Source organism: Acomys russatus, chromosome 22 (genome assembly GCF_903995435.1).
Source record: "Acomys russatus chromosome 22, mAcoRus1.1, whole genome shotgun sequence".
NCBI lineage: Eukaryota > Metazoa > Chordata > Mammalia > Rodentia > Muridae > Acomys > Acomys russatus.
Window position 1 is genome coordinate 230270 of NC_067158.1, and position 16939 is coordinate 247208.

General features: G+C 44.2%; 1 protein-coding gene across 1 annotated transcript; it reads right to left on the reverse strand.

Moving 5' to 3' along the window:
* Window positions 1-502: 502 nt before the first annotated feature.
* Window positions 503-2884, reverse strand: LOC127205493 (target of EGR1 protein 1-like). The gene is given in 4 exon segments (XM_051164693.1): window positions 503-604; window positions 1759-2458; window positions 2566-2752; window positions 2863-2884. Coding segments are annotated over 4 exon segments (1011 nt in total).
* Between the last annotated feature and the right edge of the window lie 14055 nt (window positions 2885-16939).

Below are 16939 nucleotides of genomic sequence, written 5' to 3' on the forward strand. Positions count from 1 at the left end.
GAAACTTGTGGGAACATTTGCCATCTTCTCCCAATAAAGTAATAGTACCTTATTATTTGGCTGTTGCAAAGTTGATTCATATAGGTCGAATGCAAAAAAAAAAAAGTATTTTGGTAAAGAACTTGATTTTATTATTCAACCATATTCTAAGGAACAGCAGAATTGGCTGTCTGCTAACACAGATGATTGGCCATTGACTTGCGCACACTTTTGTGAGTATATAGACAACCATTTTCCCTCTAACAGGCTTCTCCACTTTTTAAATAAACATTCAGTTATTTTTCCCAAGTTAACTCAATTTCAGCCTGTGAGAGATGGTTTGCTGATTTTTACTGATGGGTCTTCTAATGAAAGAGCTAGTTACATGGTAGGACAGACATATGTTATTCCTACTACTGCTAAGTCTGCTCAAATTGCTGAGCAGTACAGGCAGTAACTATTGTTTTCTAACATTATGCCTTTTGTTCATTTAATCTATAGACAGATAATGGCTCAGAGTATGTCAACAAAGCTTTTCAAAAAATTTGTGACTCTTTTTCCATAAAACATGTTTCAGGTACTCCTTATAATCCTCAAGGACAAGGTATGGTGGAATAAACACATTCTACCATAAAAATCTATTTACAAAAAGTAAAGAAGGGGGAACTTTATCCCCAATCACCTAAAAATTCTTTGAGTCATGTTCTCTTTATTTTAAATTTTTTACTGCTTGATGCCAAAGGAAATTCTGCAGCAGATCAATTCTGGCACAAAAGTACTCAGTCATCCTTCGCTAGAGTGAAATGGAAGGACCCCTTAACTGGACAGTGGAATGGACCTGGCCCTGTATTAATATGGAGTGGAGGCTCATCTGTGTTTTCTCACAGGAACATGACGCTGCACGCTGGCTACCTGAGAGGCTTGTGTGTCAAGTGGATACTGACATTTTTGAGTTTGCTGATGATCCTGAGGTTGGAGGTGAAGCTTCATTGGACACTTATTCCTGATCCTTCTCTTCTTCAACCTGCTTCTGGAGATAATACTCACTGCCTGATTTCCCTGTGTTTGAGGAGGAAAGGAGGAGAGGACTGAAGTGTTCTGGTAGCTATGAGGCATCCTCCTTATGGACCTGACTGAACTTTGGAGTCGGTGCTTTTCCACCCTAATTGTTAGGGTCAGTTTCATCTGCAGGACTGTGGAGAACTGAAAAGGGATTTGTGGTGTGCTGTTGAGTGATAAGATATCTGTTATAATTCTGTTATTACTCTCATATCTACTATTGTTTTTGCCATTGCTTTACTAATATTGCTTATGCCTTAACTAAGTGGTTAGTGATTGGAGATGACTAAGCAAGTTACAATGTCATGCTAGACTTCCCTAGATTCCTTGTGAGTAGGATGCAGCTAGATTCATTCAATATAGTCTCCTTAGAATTAACAGTAATCTACGGCATGGATTATTCTTGGCGGGGATGGCAGGGCTCAAGATTATAGCCTGTGCCTTCCTTTCTTTCTAACACAGCTCATGTCTCAGTAATCACAGCTGATACTAGCACAAGCATATGACATAGAGCTCAAAGACACTGCCCTTCTTCATGTGTTGATATGGAGGCAAGCCAGAGACGGGCAGCAGTGAGTCTGAGCCTTGTCAGTCCTAAGACAGGCTATGAATGATGGAATTCATGTGCCAATGATGGGCAACCATAAGTGCCTACTCGCTGACCTAAGACGGGCTCTTCATAATTTTATTTTAAGAAGGGACATATGTGGGGAGCCATGCCAAATTCTGCCATGTCAGATAGACTTTGTTGTGACATTCAGGAAGCCAAGGTTCAGAGCTGCAGAGTTGAAGGCCCTGGCTCAGGCCCACATAGGCCATTACATAACCTGTCATAAAGGCATCAAAAGCAGCGTGATGCAGTCCATCTCCAGGCACAGGATTAGGACTGGCTTGGTTCACCTGCAGTTCTGAGGTAGCCACATCAGCTGTTTCAGAACTTGTTGCTTCATGCTTCATCTCCAAGCCACCTTTGTGACCTTGCTTAGAGCCCAGCTGAGCGCTTGCTTCGCCCTCTGCCACCTTTTGCTCAGTGTTCTCAGTCTTGAGGCTATCTTCATGAACCTGCTTTGTGGGAGGACAATCTTCAGCTTCCTCAAAGGTCTGTGTCCCTGGTTGGCTCAGCAAAGCCCTCCTCCGTTTGTCCTTATGTCGCCACCTTTGCCACTTATTCTCTGCCATGGCCTCATCAGTGTCAATTATATGATCAATATCATGTGACTGAGGACACTGTGGCCCTAGAGGGCACCAGCCATAGGCCGAGAACTTGTTGCGGATGCCGGTGGCACGAGAGCAGTAGTAGGTTACAGGAGACATACAGCAGCGGTAGTCAATACGGCCTCTCATGCTAGATGGATAGCTGCAGAACTCCAAGGCAAGATGTGGGCTGCCAGCTGCCTGCTGCTTCCCATTTTCCCACTCACTGCAACACTGCAAGAGGGTATTGCCCCACTAGCGTATAAGCTCCATGAGAACAGGGGAGGGGGTTGTTTTGCTCACTGCTGAATCCTCAGCACCTAAAAACAGTGCCATTTCCAGAAAGCTTATTCTAAGTAGGAAGCTACAAATCGGGCATGAAACTCTGCAGCATATTTGGTGTCATAAATGCCTGCTGGGAACATTTCACACAGGTCAGCAGTGAAGGTTCCCAAGTTCTCAGGCAAGTGTGCATAGAAGTTCTGGTACAGGAACACCAAGTCTATAAGGCCATTATCTCCTTGAAGTTGTCACTCTCGACATCTACCACAGGAACCCATACTACAAACTCCTCTGCAGATGTGGTTTTGTTGACACCACCATCAGAAGTCTTTGGGACTAAAGGCACACCATTGCCACTGTCAGCGGCCATGACGCCGCGCACCTACTGAAGGTTGTGGGGCGGTGTTGACAACAGTGAGGCCAGTGCTCCTCCATGGGAGGGGGTGGAGCTACTGTAGTGGGGGGGTTCTGACAACAGAGAGGCAGAGGAGACTCTGGGCTATGGGCTAGCTCCTCAACTTTGCTGTGAACTGAAGACTGCTTTAAACATAAACTTTTTAAAATGACACTCTGAAAGAAATTATAACAATTTACCAGTCCCACCTACAGTTTTCTACTAATAAATACATCTCTAGATACAGTTGTTCTTTGTTAACTATGAATATCCAAGACGCAAATGCACATGCTCAATTCCCTCTTTAAAGCAAAACTATGTTCACCTAAGAGAGCCCTAAGAAAACAATCTAATTCAAAAGAATAGGACTTTGGGAGGAGTGTGTTAGTTATTGAGAGATAGTTTCACCAGGTAGGCCTGGTTGTCTTTGAATTCGCTATGGACACCAGGCTGGCTTCAAATTTGAGATTTACATTATCAGGCATACCAGATCAGATGGTGCAAAAGGCGGGATTTCCTGCATGTTGAGACACGAGGATCCAAAAGTGCAGGGAGCCTGAAAGGGACTTCAATGCCTCAAAAAAATTTGATAGTAGGTGGGAGGATCCAAGATGGCATCAAACATGCAGGGTATCTGATCTGTAGGACAGAGACCAGGGACTCGGCTTGGATCTACAGACTGTAAGACCTGAACAGCCCTAGCTGAGAGGAGTCTTCAAAGTGCAGAGCACAGGTGCGTCCGACCTTGGGCCACCCAGCTGGCCCACAGAGGACAGGTGCGCAGTCCCCAGAGTCTGGACCTGTACCGGCAGTGCGCTATATCTGGGACTCGGTTTCTGAGACTGAACTGTGGGTGGTGAAACACCAGCCTGGAGCAGCTGGCCTGGGGAAAACGGTTGGTTCTGACCTCAGAGTGACCTGTGAGTCCATAGAAAGCCCCAGGGGCTGGCAACCACAGGGGCATATTACCCAACGCCCAGCACAGCAGAGCGTGCGTGCCTCACCTGCACCCTCTCTCCCCTTCTCTAGCTGGTTTGTGGATCACACAGTAGCAGCATCAGAGCCAGCGGGGCCCGGGGGACCCAAGAGTGTGGACCTGGGATAGATCTGATCTCAGATCTCCCCACCAGTCCACAGAGGGGCCCAGTGTCCTGTCCCGGCCCGCGGGACAAATAGAGCCAGGGTTCACCTGAAACAGGGAGTGGGGATTGAAAGTAGGGTACAGAGACACGAGAAATAATGAATCAAGTCAGGAAATTTCTGATCAAGATTTTCTTTAATGCGGACGAGTAAGACTTTATGTAGTAAGGTCAATAGGATCTATTCTGATCCCTCTCTCCCTAGCTCCCACGGCAAGAAGAACACAATAGCCTGAATAGCTCTCTGTAAGAGCTTCCTATTACTGAGTAGCTCTCTGAAAGGGTTTCTTTAACCCTCCAGGTGTTTCTCAGTAGGGACTTCCCTACTTCTTTCAAAGGTAAATAGTCCAAGGATGGCCTGGAACACAAAGACCTCCCCAGCAAAGCTCAGCAGATAAAAGGTACAGCATGCAGCCTAAGCACAGGATTTCTGGCATGGCAGAATCTAGCATGGCTCCCCACAACCCAGGGCCCACAAGAGGGCCAAGGTGGCTGTGGACTCACCCTCCAGCTGCAGCTCCACAGCTGCACACTTGGGTTGACTGTTCTAAGGCAGCATGGTCTGAACAAATTGAGCGGAAACCTAGCCAGCCATCCCAGCGAACTGTTCTCACACGCTTTGGCAGAACTGATCTGGTCTAAAAGGATTGGGCAGATGCCTAGCTAGCCACCACAGCACATCAGGGGCTCCTATGCTCTTGGGAGGGTCTGAACCAGCCTGAAAGGGATTGGGTAGAAACTTAGCCACCAGCCCCAACCCAGCTCCCACAACCCAGTGGGGGTGCCTGCACACACCCAGATAGGACTCAACTGGCCTGGAGGGATCTGCAGAAGCCCAGCCAACTCCCATAAACCACAGGGCTGTATAATGGGACTGAACCTAGGCCATGGGCCTGGACAGATAAGGCAGAATCCTAAACCCCCACTGTTGGACCCTGGAGTCCAATTCAGGAAGGGGGTCGCCGCGAGAGACCACTCAAGTCACACAGGCTGGAGGTATAGGTAAAATTTATTACTGACACATCAAAAGTCCCAATTATTGGTGTGTCAGGGTCCCTCAGCACTCGGGAGGTGAAGGACCCCAAGTAGCTGTTACAGGCTAGTTTTTAAAGGCTAAAACCACAAAGCAGGTGGGGTTGCTTATCAAGTTAGACCATATGGACATTAGAACATCTGGCATTGGGAAGCTCTTTGTGGGGGCTTGGGTGTGGGTCTCTAGAGCAGTTACTGGAAACAGTATGGGACCTTTGATAGTTGGGAGCTTGCATGTAGCTATTCTGGGAACTAGGGTGGAACTCCTGAGGCTAGCAGTAATGAGAACTGGGAGAAGCCTCAGGTCTTACATTTTATAATTTTACAATTTCTCACCAGAATCCAGCACTCTAGGGTGGACTGAGCCTAGGCCCCCAAAAGCTACAGTGCCCAAGAGCAGGGTTTTCAAAGCCCAGCCAAAGGCAGGAAAACTGGCTTTATCTACACTACCTTGAACTGATCCTTGGGCTGCAGAGCACCAGCACCAGCCTCTGCTGACCCAGTGGGGAGCCCAGAGTGTGGGGTAAAGTACCCTGGAGCTGAAACCAGGTCACCTGCCTGACCCAGGGAAGGACACCAGAAACTATCCCCTACTCAGATCTAGCCAATGGACAGCACATTCTCCATAGTTGTGTTGAGAGCGGGGACTGACTCTGACGTGAACTCTGGTGCCCCCTATTTGACCACTCCCCCTTGGTGGGGAGGCCTGGGGCACTCAGAGGAAGGATAAGCAGGCTACCAGGATGAGGTCTGATAGGTTGTGACCATATGGAGGGGGAAGAGGTCCTCTTCTATCACAGACCTAGGGGAGAGAAGTAGGGTGAAAGAGGGAGCGGGGAATGGGAAGATAAAAGTGAGGGGATAACAGTTGAGATCTAGTCTGAATAAATTACTTAAATAAAAATATTTTTTAACTAGTGGCAAAGACAAAAGGAAAACAAACAAACAAACAAACAAAGAATTCGATACTAGAGAAGCTTCAGGTCCTTCAGCAGATCTGAAAACATAATAAAGATTAAAAGAGAATAGTCAATATTATGCAAACTAGGAAAGAAAGAATTTTCACTAAAATAGGCAAGGGTGTCTACATTGTTCATTCTTTTTCAGTATGGCATTTGCAGTCTTAGAACACTAAGGGAAAAGGAAAGAAAGGAAAATAAACAGAAAGAAAGGAGTCTGCTCCTGCCTTCAGGTAACATATCTATGTAAGAGGTTCTATGTAAGGAAGCTCTCAGAATAGATAAGCATTTTCAGTAGTGAGACAAGACACAAAATCAAAATGCAAAATAAGCCATCTTTCTATACACCAGTGGCAACCATACTAAGCATCAAATCAGGAAAGCAAACCCACTTACAAAGCAACAAAAGAATAAAATACCATCGGGTAAATTTACTCAATTGCCCCAGTGCTAGGCCAAGGATATCTCCTTCAAGAGATCCTACTTCTTGGAAAGCATCCCACTCAGAAGGCCCTGCATCCCTGTAAGGTTACTCACATCACAATCTGATCCTCACACCAGAATCTGAAGGAAGGAACTGTTTGAACTGGTGGAGACCATGCAAAGCAAGCTGCACCTGCCAAGCAACACCAAGAGGGAAATCTGATCAAAGCCTGTAAGATTCTTCAGGTTCACTGCCAGGCAGCAAGGACCATTGGCAACCAAGTGGAGCCCTTGCACATGGCCAGTGCTGCTGGACTCCATCTCCACCACGCCTGTGGAAAGACATGGTGATGAAAACAATTTAGAAAGAGATAACCTCAATGTTGCCACTTCACCTCCTGGTGGACAACAAGCATAATGGCATGAAGATATGCATGCTCACGCTACAGCCATGACAAAGATGAGGTAGGTAACCAGAGCTGGACCCTGTATGGCACAAGTCCCTGTGTAGGAATGGAATGCCATTTTTCTTCAAGCACATGGTTGGTATCAGTGACAAACTTTTGATATTGCTGACATGACAGCCATATGAAGGACATAGGACACAAACAAGTGTCATACAAGTTGGTAAGCTAATGAATCCCAGAAGAGGGAGAAAGCCACCTAGCCCATCAGGAGGTGGGAGCCCAAAGAATGCATATGTCCAGAGCCCTGCCAGCCCTAGATCAAGGAATCCAAATCAGTAGACATTGCAGCTCTATGTCAGCATCACCCTTGGGGGTCTCTTCCAGCCAGTGGCAGAGCCTGTAAGGATTCCCAAAACATCTGCATTTTCAAATTCCTCTTTCTGTACTCATCAACTTGCATAGACATGGACCCCAAGGTCAGAGATGGGAAAGCACCTGCCTCCATTGTTCTCAGGGAAATGCACAGGACTCTGCAGTTGTGTTTAATGGTGTCAAGTACCCGTGGTTTGCACATTTCCTCTAATATTGGGCATCTTGTTCCTCTTTATGAGATTATAATATGTAAAACTCACCCAGACCCAAATTTGATCTCCACCTACTCCTCTATTCCCCTTCACCTCCTGACTCTTTCAGTGGCACAGGCTACCAATTTACCTTGTGACATGGCAGTGTTTACTTATTGCCCTCTCCAGGAACATTTGCATTTCAGAATATGACCCTGAAGAAAGCCTTCTGGTAACTCTGCCTGATTGAAGGATGCTCATCTCTGCTGTTGGGGTCTTAGGTCCTGCAGTTACCTGGAACAACAGCTTGCCTTCCAATACACTGACAAGGACAGGGAATGTGCTATTTATGGTGTTCTCTGGAGTTACACCACTTAGAAATCTACCAGAGCATAGTCCAGCTGCTCACTCACTGAAGCCTGAACCACACCTCCCACTCCAGTACAGTGGGGCCCTGCCATCCCTTCTACCTTAAGGCACTTTCATGTGAACTTGACTCTCACAGCAATAAGGAGAAAAATTAAAATCCCAGCCTAGATTGCACCAATAACTGTCATCATACGCACACATTAAGTGCCAAGATAGATAAATAATATCAGTTGGTAACAATGTCCCTAAGGGACTTTTACTCCCTCTGTATAAATTCTACCTGTTACAGGAAAACGACACCAACACTTTACATTTATGAGCTCATGGTCATATATAGTGCTCAATGGTGAACACATATACTGTTCAATGCAGAGAAACTGTGCAGATATGATTGTTTCTGCATGGTGGGGGAGGATGTCCCCTTCTGTCACAGACCTAGTGAGAAACTGTAAAATTATAAAATGTAAGACGCTTGTTTGCTTGTCCAGCCTTGCCCAGAGGCTTCTCCCAGTTCTCGTTACTGCTAACCTCAAGAGTTCCACCCTAGTTCCCAGAATAGTTACATGCAAGCTTCCAAATACCAGACGTCCCCATACGGCTTCCCTAGGGACCCACACCCAAGTCCCCACAAGAGGTCTCCCAACACCAGATGTCCTAATGTCCAAATGGTTTAACTTGATAAGCAACCCCACCTGCTTTGTGGTTTCTGCCTTTAAAACTAGCCTGTAACAGTCACTCAAGGTCCTTTGCTTCTCGAGTGCTGAGGGACCCTAACGCGTCAGCAATAAAACCTTTGCTTTTGCATCCGTGCTCCGTGTTTCGAGTGGTCTCTAGCAGCGACCCTCTTCCCAAGTTGGGTGTGAGGGTCCAACACTAGGGAACGGGAACAGGCTAAAAGAGAAAGGGAGGGAGGAACAGGAAGAGACAAGCAAGGGGATAAAAATTGAGATGTAATCTAAATAAATTTTTTAAAAGGAAAAAAATTAAAAATAAATAAATAACCAAATAAAAAATCATTACTCCTCCTTTATTTAAAAAACAAACAAGCTGAGAAAGAAAAGAGAAAAAATACCCTTCACAATAGCCACAAATAAAACAAATTGTCTTGTTATAATGCTACCCAAGCAACTGAAAGGCTTCAAGTCTCTGAAGACTTGTGCAGCCTTGCTGGCTAGCATTTCTCCAGGTTGGTTACTTCTATGTCCAAGCTCTCCAGGGACAGATTTCAGGGCTGGCAGAAGATAATTGAGAGAACCAGGCAGGGAGCTCATACTTTGAGGCAAGCCTGGGCAAACTACCCTGAGCTCTAATATAAAATACACACGCGCACACACAAAAAGAGGGTAGACATTGAGCGCAGTAGCAGAACACATGCCTAGTACATGTAAGCTGCTTGGGTCATTCTCACATATAACTGGTTATCAGAAAACTAAGCAGAAGTGTGTCTGTGATCTTGAGAGGAATTTTGCTTAGTAATTATTATAGTGATAACTTTACACATGCAGCCACCACCAGGGAGAACAACAAACACCGTCTTTAGTTCCTTTTCTGTAACATTTGTTCAGGTGTTGAGTCCATCTTTCTTCTAAGCCATCTAATGTGTTTGCTACAGTATCTTATGGATCTTTTCCTCCAGTTCAGACATTTGGGACATGCACAGCTCTGTCCTCCCCTGATGTAACTTGAAGTTTCCTGCTACTGATAGAAGTGTTCAGTCCTGGTCTGCCCTGCAGTTTTCTGCTTCTAATGGCATTGTTCTCTCATGGTCTGCCTTACAGTTTCCTGCTTCTGCACATTTTTCTTCCACATTGCTTTTGCATAAATACTGCTTTGAAACTTTAAGCTGCATATTGCACATTAAAGGACAGAAGAGACAGGAGAAGCTAAAGCTATTTCCACCTCTCAGAAAGCACAGCTGTGCTGAGGTGCTCTTTTCTTCCAGAACTAGATTTCAGTAGCTCCAGGTTTAAGGAAAGGTTGGGCTCTTCCTTCCATTAGGTGTTAGGACACAAGGCACACAAGCAAACTTTAGTTTTGCTTCCACTCCTTTCTGTCTCCCATGTCTCAGTACTATGAACCAGCATGAAAGCAGGCACAAGGAACCCAGAGGCCTGCAGCCAGTGGCTCTTCTCTGAGACTGGGCTTGTCAGAAAGAGCAGTGCAAGTGCACTGTGCATGCCTGTGCCTATGCAGCCTGCATGAGGGCCCAGGAAACCTCCAGTGTCTCAGGAAAAAATTCCAAATCAAAAGAGCCTCACATTCCTGTGAATCCCTCACCAAAACACAAACCAAGCTTTACTCAAAGGGTTCAGCTCACAGCAAGACTGTTGGGGGATGGTCTGATGTACTTTGATGTTAATTACAGTTTATTAACTCTGTGACCCACCTTTTGTGTAATAAAGAGCCATTCCACCTAAGCAGGGCTAAGGAAATAGGTGGGGCTAGGATAGAGAGGAATTCTAAAAAGAAGAAAGACCACCAGGAGGAGGAAGGAGAAAGACCTGAAGAGGAGAAGAAGGCCACCATGGGTTAGATGGAGGAAAAACACATGCTGGCATAGATGGGGAATTTGGCCCAGATGAAAAACATTAACAAATATTTAAGATTATAGATGAGAAGTAGCTTGATAAAAATTGGTAAAAACAAATGACATGGGATTGAGACAGGGATCACATACCTGCCCCACTATGAAAAGTAGTGTAAAGGATTGATATCTGCCTGCCCCAGGTTAACTAAAACTATTTTAAAATATAACAAGTGTCTGTGTCATAATTGATTACTAGCCAGACATACTGCTAATACTAGTAATACAGATAATTTTAAATAACAAGGTAGGGATGATATGACAAAAAGTCGATTATTGAATCTACTCCTCAACTTAAGGCCTTAATTGTTACTGACAAAAAAGGTTGATTTGGATTCATTAATATAAAATTTTGTGTATTGATACGAAACTAATTTAATTTTGATACACTAAAATAAAGTCAAATCTTCACACATTATATTTCTACTCTAATATGAGATATTGTACATGTACAACTCAATTAATATGTGGCTTACTTCCAATACTCTGATAATGTGATTGTAGGCTGTTTGGGATAATTAAGTAATACAAGTCAATTGTTAATTAATTCATGCTCATGTCAAATATAAAAATATACATACTAGGCTTAATAGATATGATTCTATAGATAAATATGATAAAATAGTTAATGTCTTCAAAAACCTCAGAGACCTACAGAATATGACATTTAAAAATGTTTTTACTATTTTAAGGATTCTTTGACAATAACATAGGTTAACTCCTGACAGCACCCAGCCTCCATAAAAAAGATAATAAGAATTTTTTTAAAACCTCCTTATAGAGATGACTTTGAGTGTGACAAAACAGCCACTGGACAAAAATGTCCTCGTTTCTCCCAAAGACAAAATTCTACCTAAAATGAACAAATTTAGATACAGGCAGAGTCAATGGCCATACTCAGCCAAGACAAAGTAAGAGTTCTAGAACCCCATGGCATCCACTGGACAGTAAATAAGCAGAGTCCAAGAACAATGCTCTACTCATCTGGAGAGTCTCCACCAGAATCCTGAACCTCCAATCAAATGCTTTTGTTAGAGACTGGATCTGTCCTTGTAAGATAAGTCACACAGGTGAAGAGGACTCCAGAGATAGGCTTAGGGCTGTGGTTAGGAATTTAGGGTGTGAGCCTTTTTAATCATCTTCAACATAATAAACCATAACTTGCTATACTCACTATGCTAAATTCACATATTTACCTTCTTGCTCTCCACACCAGGTAAGTCTTCTCTTTCTATTACTCATACGGAAAAAACTGTAAATAAAGTCATAAAAATACTTAGTAACAGAAACACAACTAAATCCCTTGCCCCTGTTACAAAAATGACCAATAATCATGGGAGTGAATGTAGACCACCCAGGACCACACAATGAGCCCCTTCCACAAAAAGAAAGAAAGAAAGAAAGAAATAGAGGAAGGACAGAGACAGATAGAAGAAAGAAAGGAGGGGGAGAGAAAAGAAAAGGGAGTCAAAAGGAATCTCAAGACCTCTCTACACCCCTGATGCCCAATATATCCAGCCAACTTGTGCCCTCCCTAGTCCCCAAGTCACTGGAGTTCTCTCAATGCTGTCTTGCCACCCTGCCCTGTAACTCATTAATCCTGACATGCAACCCAACTCCAGTCAGAGTGAGTGGCAAATTGAAGAGGCCACAAAAAAAAACAGACTCCACTGGCCACATTGCAGGCCTGCATAACTCCACGCTCTCAGCAGGGAGGTCCCCCAAGGCGCATGTGCTGACAGAGGAGGAGGAGCATTCATGACTTCACAGGAGGGGCCACATCTGAAATCTCATCACAGTACATAAACATAGGCTGGAGTGAGGCTGTGTGCTGTGCCTAAGGAGGTTGTTTGTTGGACACAACTGATTTTTCCACTGAAAATTTAGACAAAAAAAGAGTCCTGGTGAAAGCTGATGAAGAAAGAAAAGGAATGTGTGAGTCCTGGAGGAGACATCATAAGAGCACTCTGGAAATGGTCCAACAGTGAAGGATAAACTGGATGATGGACTTGGAACTAGGCTGGGATCAGAGGAGAGAGGAACAGGAACCAGAAGCTAGTTTATGAAATGAATCCAGGATATCTGTTGCAAGAGTCCCAAGACAACTTGCAGAGAATTGGCTGACAGTACACATGAGAAAATCGAGCCCCAGAGTGTACACCTGCCTACTCAGTCTCTAAGCTAGGAAGAGATGTCAGGATAGAGTGTCTGTTTTCTAGGGTCCTCTCAGGGGAACTATAAGAGGTGTATCCAAGGCCTTGGCCTGACTTACCCACTGCAGGCCAGGATAACTGCTGTCACAGGCATGCTCCCCTCTACTAGCTGGCTTTCCACCCTTGCCCATGTAAAAGCTCCTGAGGCATAATATCATAGACCTAAGGCTTTGATATCCGAGCAGAAAAAAGATGTGCCAGGAAAGGGAAGCAAGCACTGGAACAGTATGAAAGAAGAGAGGGGATAAGATAAAGACTAGACCTTTGACTGCTGGTTTACCCCTGCCATACCCTTTTGTTAGAGATCAAGTGCCTTGGCATATCTCAACTTCAACCTTATCATGGCATAACTGGGAATAACTACCATTTAGAATTGCTTAGAAATATTAACAACATTAAAATAAAAATATAGCCTGGCTCAGTTGCCCAGGCCTTTAATCCCAACATTCAGGGAGGCAGAGGCAGACAGATCTCTGAGTTTGAGGCCATAAAGTGAGTCCAGTATAGCTTAGGCTACATAGAGAAACCCTGTCTCCAGAGGAAAGCAAACACATACGAATGTGATTGTGTCATTTTAAATCAACTGCTTGGCAAGCAATAAGTGTTCTGTAGCATTGCACATGTAGGGTTGCAGAAAGACTTTCAACTCTCATTCCAGGCATCTTGGGTCTGTAAAGTAGTTGTTCCTGAGGCTCCCGGCCCTGCATGTTTTTATCAATTAACAAAGTAAGGTCTCAATGTGCAGCTCAAGAGAGAACTAGAGTCTATATATAAAACTGATAACTACCTTGGTTTGTTTGATTGGTCAAATGTGTTCCCAGAGAAGAGCAAGAGCCCAGAGATGGGGATTTTGTAGATGTTGCTGTTGGGATAAGGTCACCTATATAGTTTTGACTAGCCTGGAACTCACTATGTCAACCAGGCTGGCCTCTGCCACTCAAGTGATGGGATCATCCCTGTATGCTCAGGGCTCAGACATGAAATGCATAGTGTGTACTATGAACTCCATTTCCTGGTCATTTGCCCTTTGTTCTCCCATTTACTCCTGTAGTCTGTCCCCCAGAGCCACCATGATGGTTTCCTCCAAACAAATAAGAAACAGGAGCATGGAAGTTTAGAGAGGTTTTGGCATCACAATGACCATACTTAGAGTTTGGGAAAAGACAATTGTATTTCATCTGGTCAGGATATATATCAATTTTATAGATTTTAAAATGTGGAAAATCTGTTTTAAACTTCTTGTAGTCAGTAAAATTTAGTGTTTCAGCCATACACACTCTAACCATTAATATCATCTCACTTTTACTACCTTCACTGGACTTACTAAGCAACTTCCCAAGCCTAATTATAACTTGTGGGTGTTTTAAGTCAGAACACCCCTAAGTGTGATCCAGTGAGGAAGTTTTTGGACATGCAGAGTGGGGAGTAGGAACCAAATCCCCATGTTTTAGTAAGATCTCAATGATTCTTAAACAGAGCAAGCGTTGAAGAGTGATCTTTTTTCATTATTTATTTACATCCTGATCTCAGCTTCCCCTTCCTCCTTTCCTTCAACTCCTGCCCTTTACCTCTCCTCCACCTCTCCTCAGAAAAGGGAAGGCCTCTCCTTAGTGTCAACCTCTCCTTAGAATGTCAAGTTGCAGTAGAACTAAGTACATCTTCTTCTATTGAGGCTATACAAGGCAGCCCAGTTCAAAGGAAAGGCTGTAAAGGCAGGCAGTAAAGCCAGAGACAGCACTTGTTCCTGCTGTTATGGGTCTCACATGAAGACCAAGCTGTACATCTGCAACACATGTTTAGGTGTCCTAAGTCCATCCCATGCATACTCTTTGGTTGTTGGTTCAGTCTCTGTGAGCCCCAAGTTAGTTGGTTCTGTAGATTTTCTTATGGTGTCCTTGACCTCTTTTGGAGTGTTCTTTTTAAACCACATTATAGGAATTTCTCACATCCTGGGAATTTCTAGCACAAACCTGCCAGAGAGAAGAGTAAAACATATCTAAAGTATGGTGGTACATTTTTATAATCCCAGCAACTAGCACTTGGGATCTATCCTGAGATAGGACAATTGTGGGTTTGAGATCACTGTGAGGTGCATAGTGAGTTCAAAGCCAGCATGGGATACAGAGAGATGTTTTCTACAGATAGAGATAGCTATAAATAAATTAACAGCACCCAAGGGGTCAGGTGTTATGGAACCATATTGAATCACTTGCCTGACATGCATTAAATCTATCTGAGTTTAATCCTCCAGCATTACAGAGTAAAATAAAAGGATCATCCAAGAAAATGTTGCTTTTTCATACTAACCCAGTCTTTGTTCTCTGAATAAGGGTAGTTATTATCATAGTTAGACAAGTGTTGGCTATTGGACTCCTAACAGGAAGTAGCCATTTCTGCTGGTTTTGTGTTTCATCCCCAGATGTGGTCTACCATGTCTTCTCTCATAAAGAACCCAAAGAGCACAATGTGCAGGTACCGAATTTCATAGGTGGGATGGGAGCAATAGAGGTGATGGCAAACATTGCTCAGTTTCTCCTAAAACTGGTCTAGCTGTCCTTTTCCAGGGAATACTCCTCATCTTTACAGTCAGTATATTAGGCCCCACCAAGGTCTATTGTGATGATGTCTTCATATGCAGAGCTCCTTTCTTAGGTAACCACCATCAGCTCTGAGGGACTTGCACTCCTTGCTTTCATATCATCTTCCACTCTGTAGAGAGTGATAGCCTGTGCCTACCTGAAACCTGTTTTGATCCTGCTTCTGGATCCTGTTCTGTGCTTAGCCCAGGTCATAAATGGATGTTACAAATTCTGTCTGGATGTTTCAGCATGCTTTGCCAATTTTAGGCAGACCTCCACTTGTGGCTCATAAGGGAACATAACCTTGAAATCTGGCTTTAAATATCAGTAAACCTTCAATTTACTTCCCCATCAAGGAGAGACCACCTATGTAGCTAAAAAATATTATCCTGATAGCAATGATGGAATGCCTTGAACTACCTCGAATATTGTGTGTTCTGTATTTTCACTCCTTGCTTCAGAACAGAGAGGGCATCAGGAACTATTGACACACTAACCTAAGTCTGGCAGTTAGCTTCAGACTTATCTTTGCTGTATGATTTAGTGCAAAAACAGCCCAGACAATAGCAGGGCCAAGGGGTATACCCTCAGGAAATTGGGTACAAAACATGAAGTCCAAGTGAGGTACCTGTTGCCCAAAGAGGAACAGACTTTTGCTGACCTAACTTGAGAGGTGGTGAAACTAGAGTGTTTTCAGGACTGGGTGCTGAAGTTATTTTACCAGTCTTCCCTAGGAATCCATATAACTTGACATTGCTGTGTCCTGTGGTTGAGAGTTAGAAGCACCTGAGGTATACTTCACAGTTTTTATCTGCATGATGGAGCAGACCTCTCCAAGAGCAGCCACACAGAGTTCACAGGGCTGAAAAGGAAGGAAGGACTGTAATGCTCACTGCCACTATTCCTCCTCAAAGGCCATGCCCTTCTTGCAACCTATAGACAGCTTTGCCTAGTGCTGAAATGGCTCATTTCCATTACAACCCCAGCTGCCTTCCACTTTAAGCTGACCTTGTGGTCATGACTGATTAAATGACCTGTATTATCTCAAGATTTTGAACCCTCAGTAGAGTAACCTCTAAGAAGCAGGACAGGAAGCCAGTATTTGACATGGCTGTAGTGTGGGACACAGTTACAATTTGCATATAACTCTTTCTTTTACATATTAGCAGTTGTGTGTAGCAAACATTTGGAAGAGAAGAGATTTGTGAGCATCAGTGGATAGACAGCTTGACGACCAAAGACAGCAGCTCTCAGGGACTGGTCATGAGGGCCCTGGAGTCTGAGAGCAGGACCATGAACCACACCACCATGTCTATGACCACGATCTGGGAACCCAGCAGGCTGAGGCCTTTGTACGGGCCTTCCTGAAACAGAGCATGCCACCCTTGTGCCATCTGTGTGAGCCATCTGCAGCACAAGGCTGTTGTCTTGGAATACTTCACACACCAGAAGCCAAAGCAGTAGAAGAAATCCAAAGGCCTTTCTGCCAAACAGAAGAGAGACATACGGCTCTTGGACATTAAACCAGAGCAGCAAAAGTTCACCCTTCTTTCCTAAAGACCTAGTCATTCACCATTGCCTGGTCAGTTTCTGGACTGGGGAACCCATGGGTTCCCTGGATTGCCCTGCCTCTTGGTCTCAGAGGCATTTCTGCCTTCTGCCACAAGGAGGCAGCATCCTCCTATCAATTTCCTGGGTACTTGCATCAGCGACAGCTTCATGTTAAAAAGTAAACAGATTTCTACGTAACTTTGTACTATTCC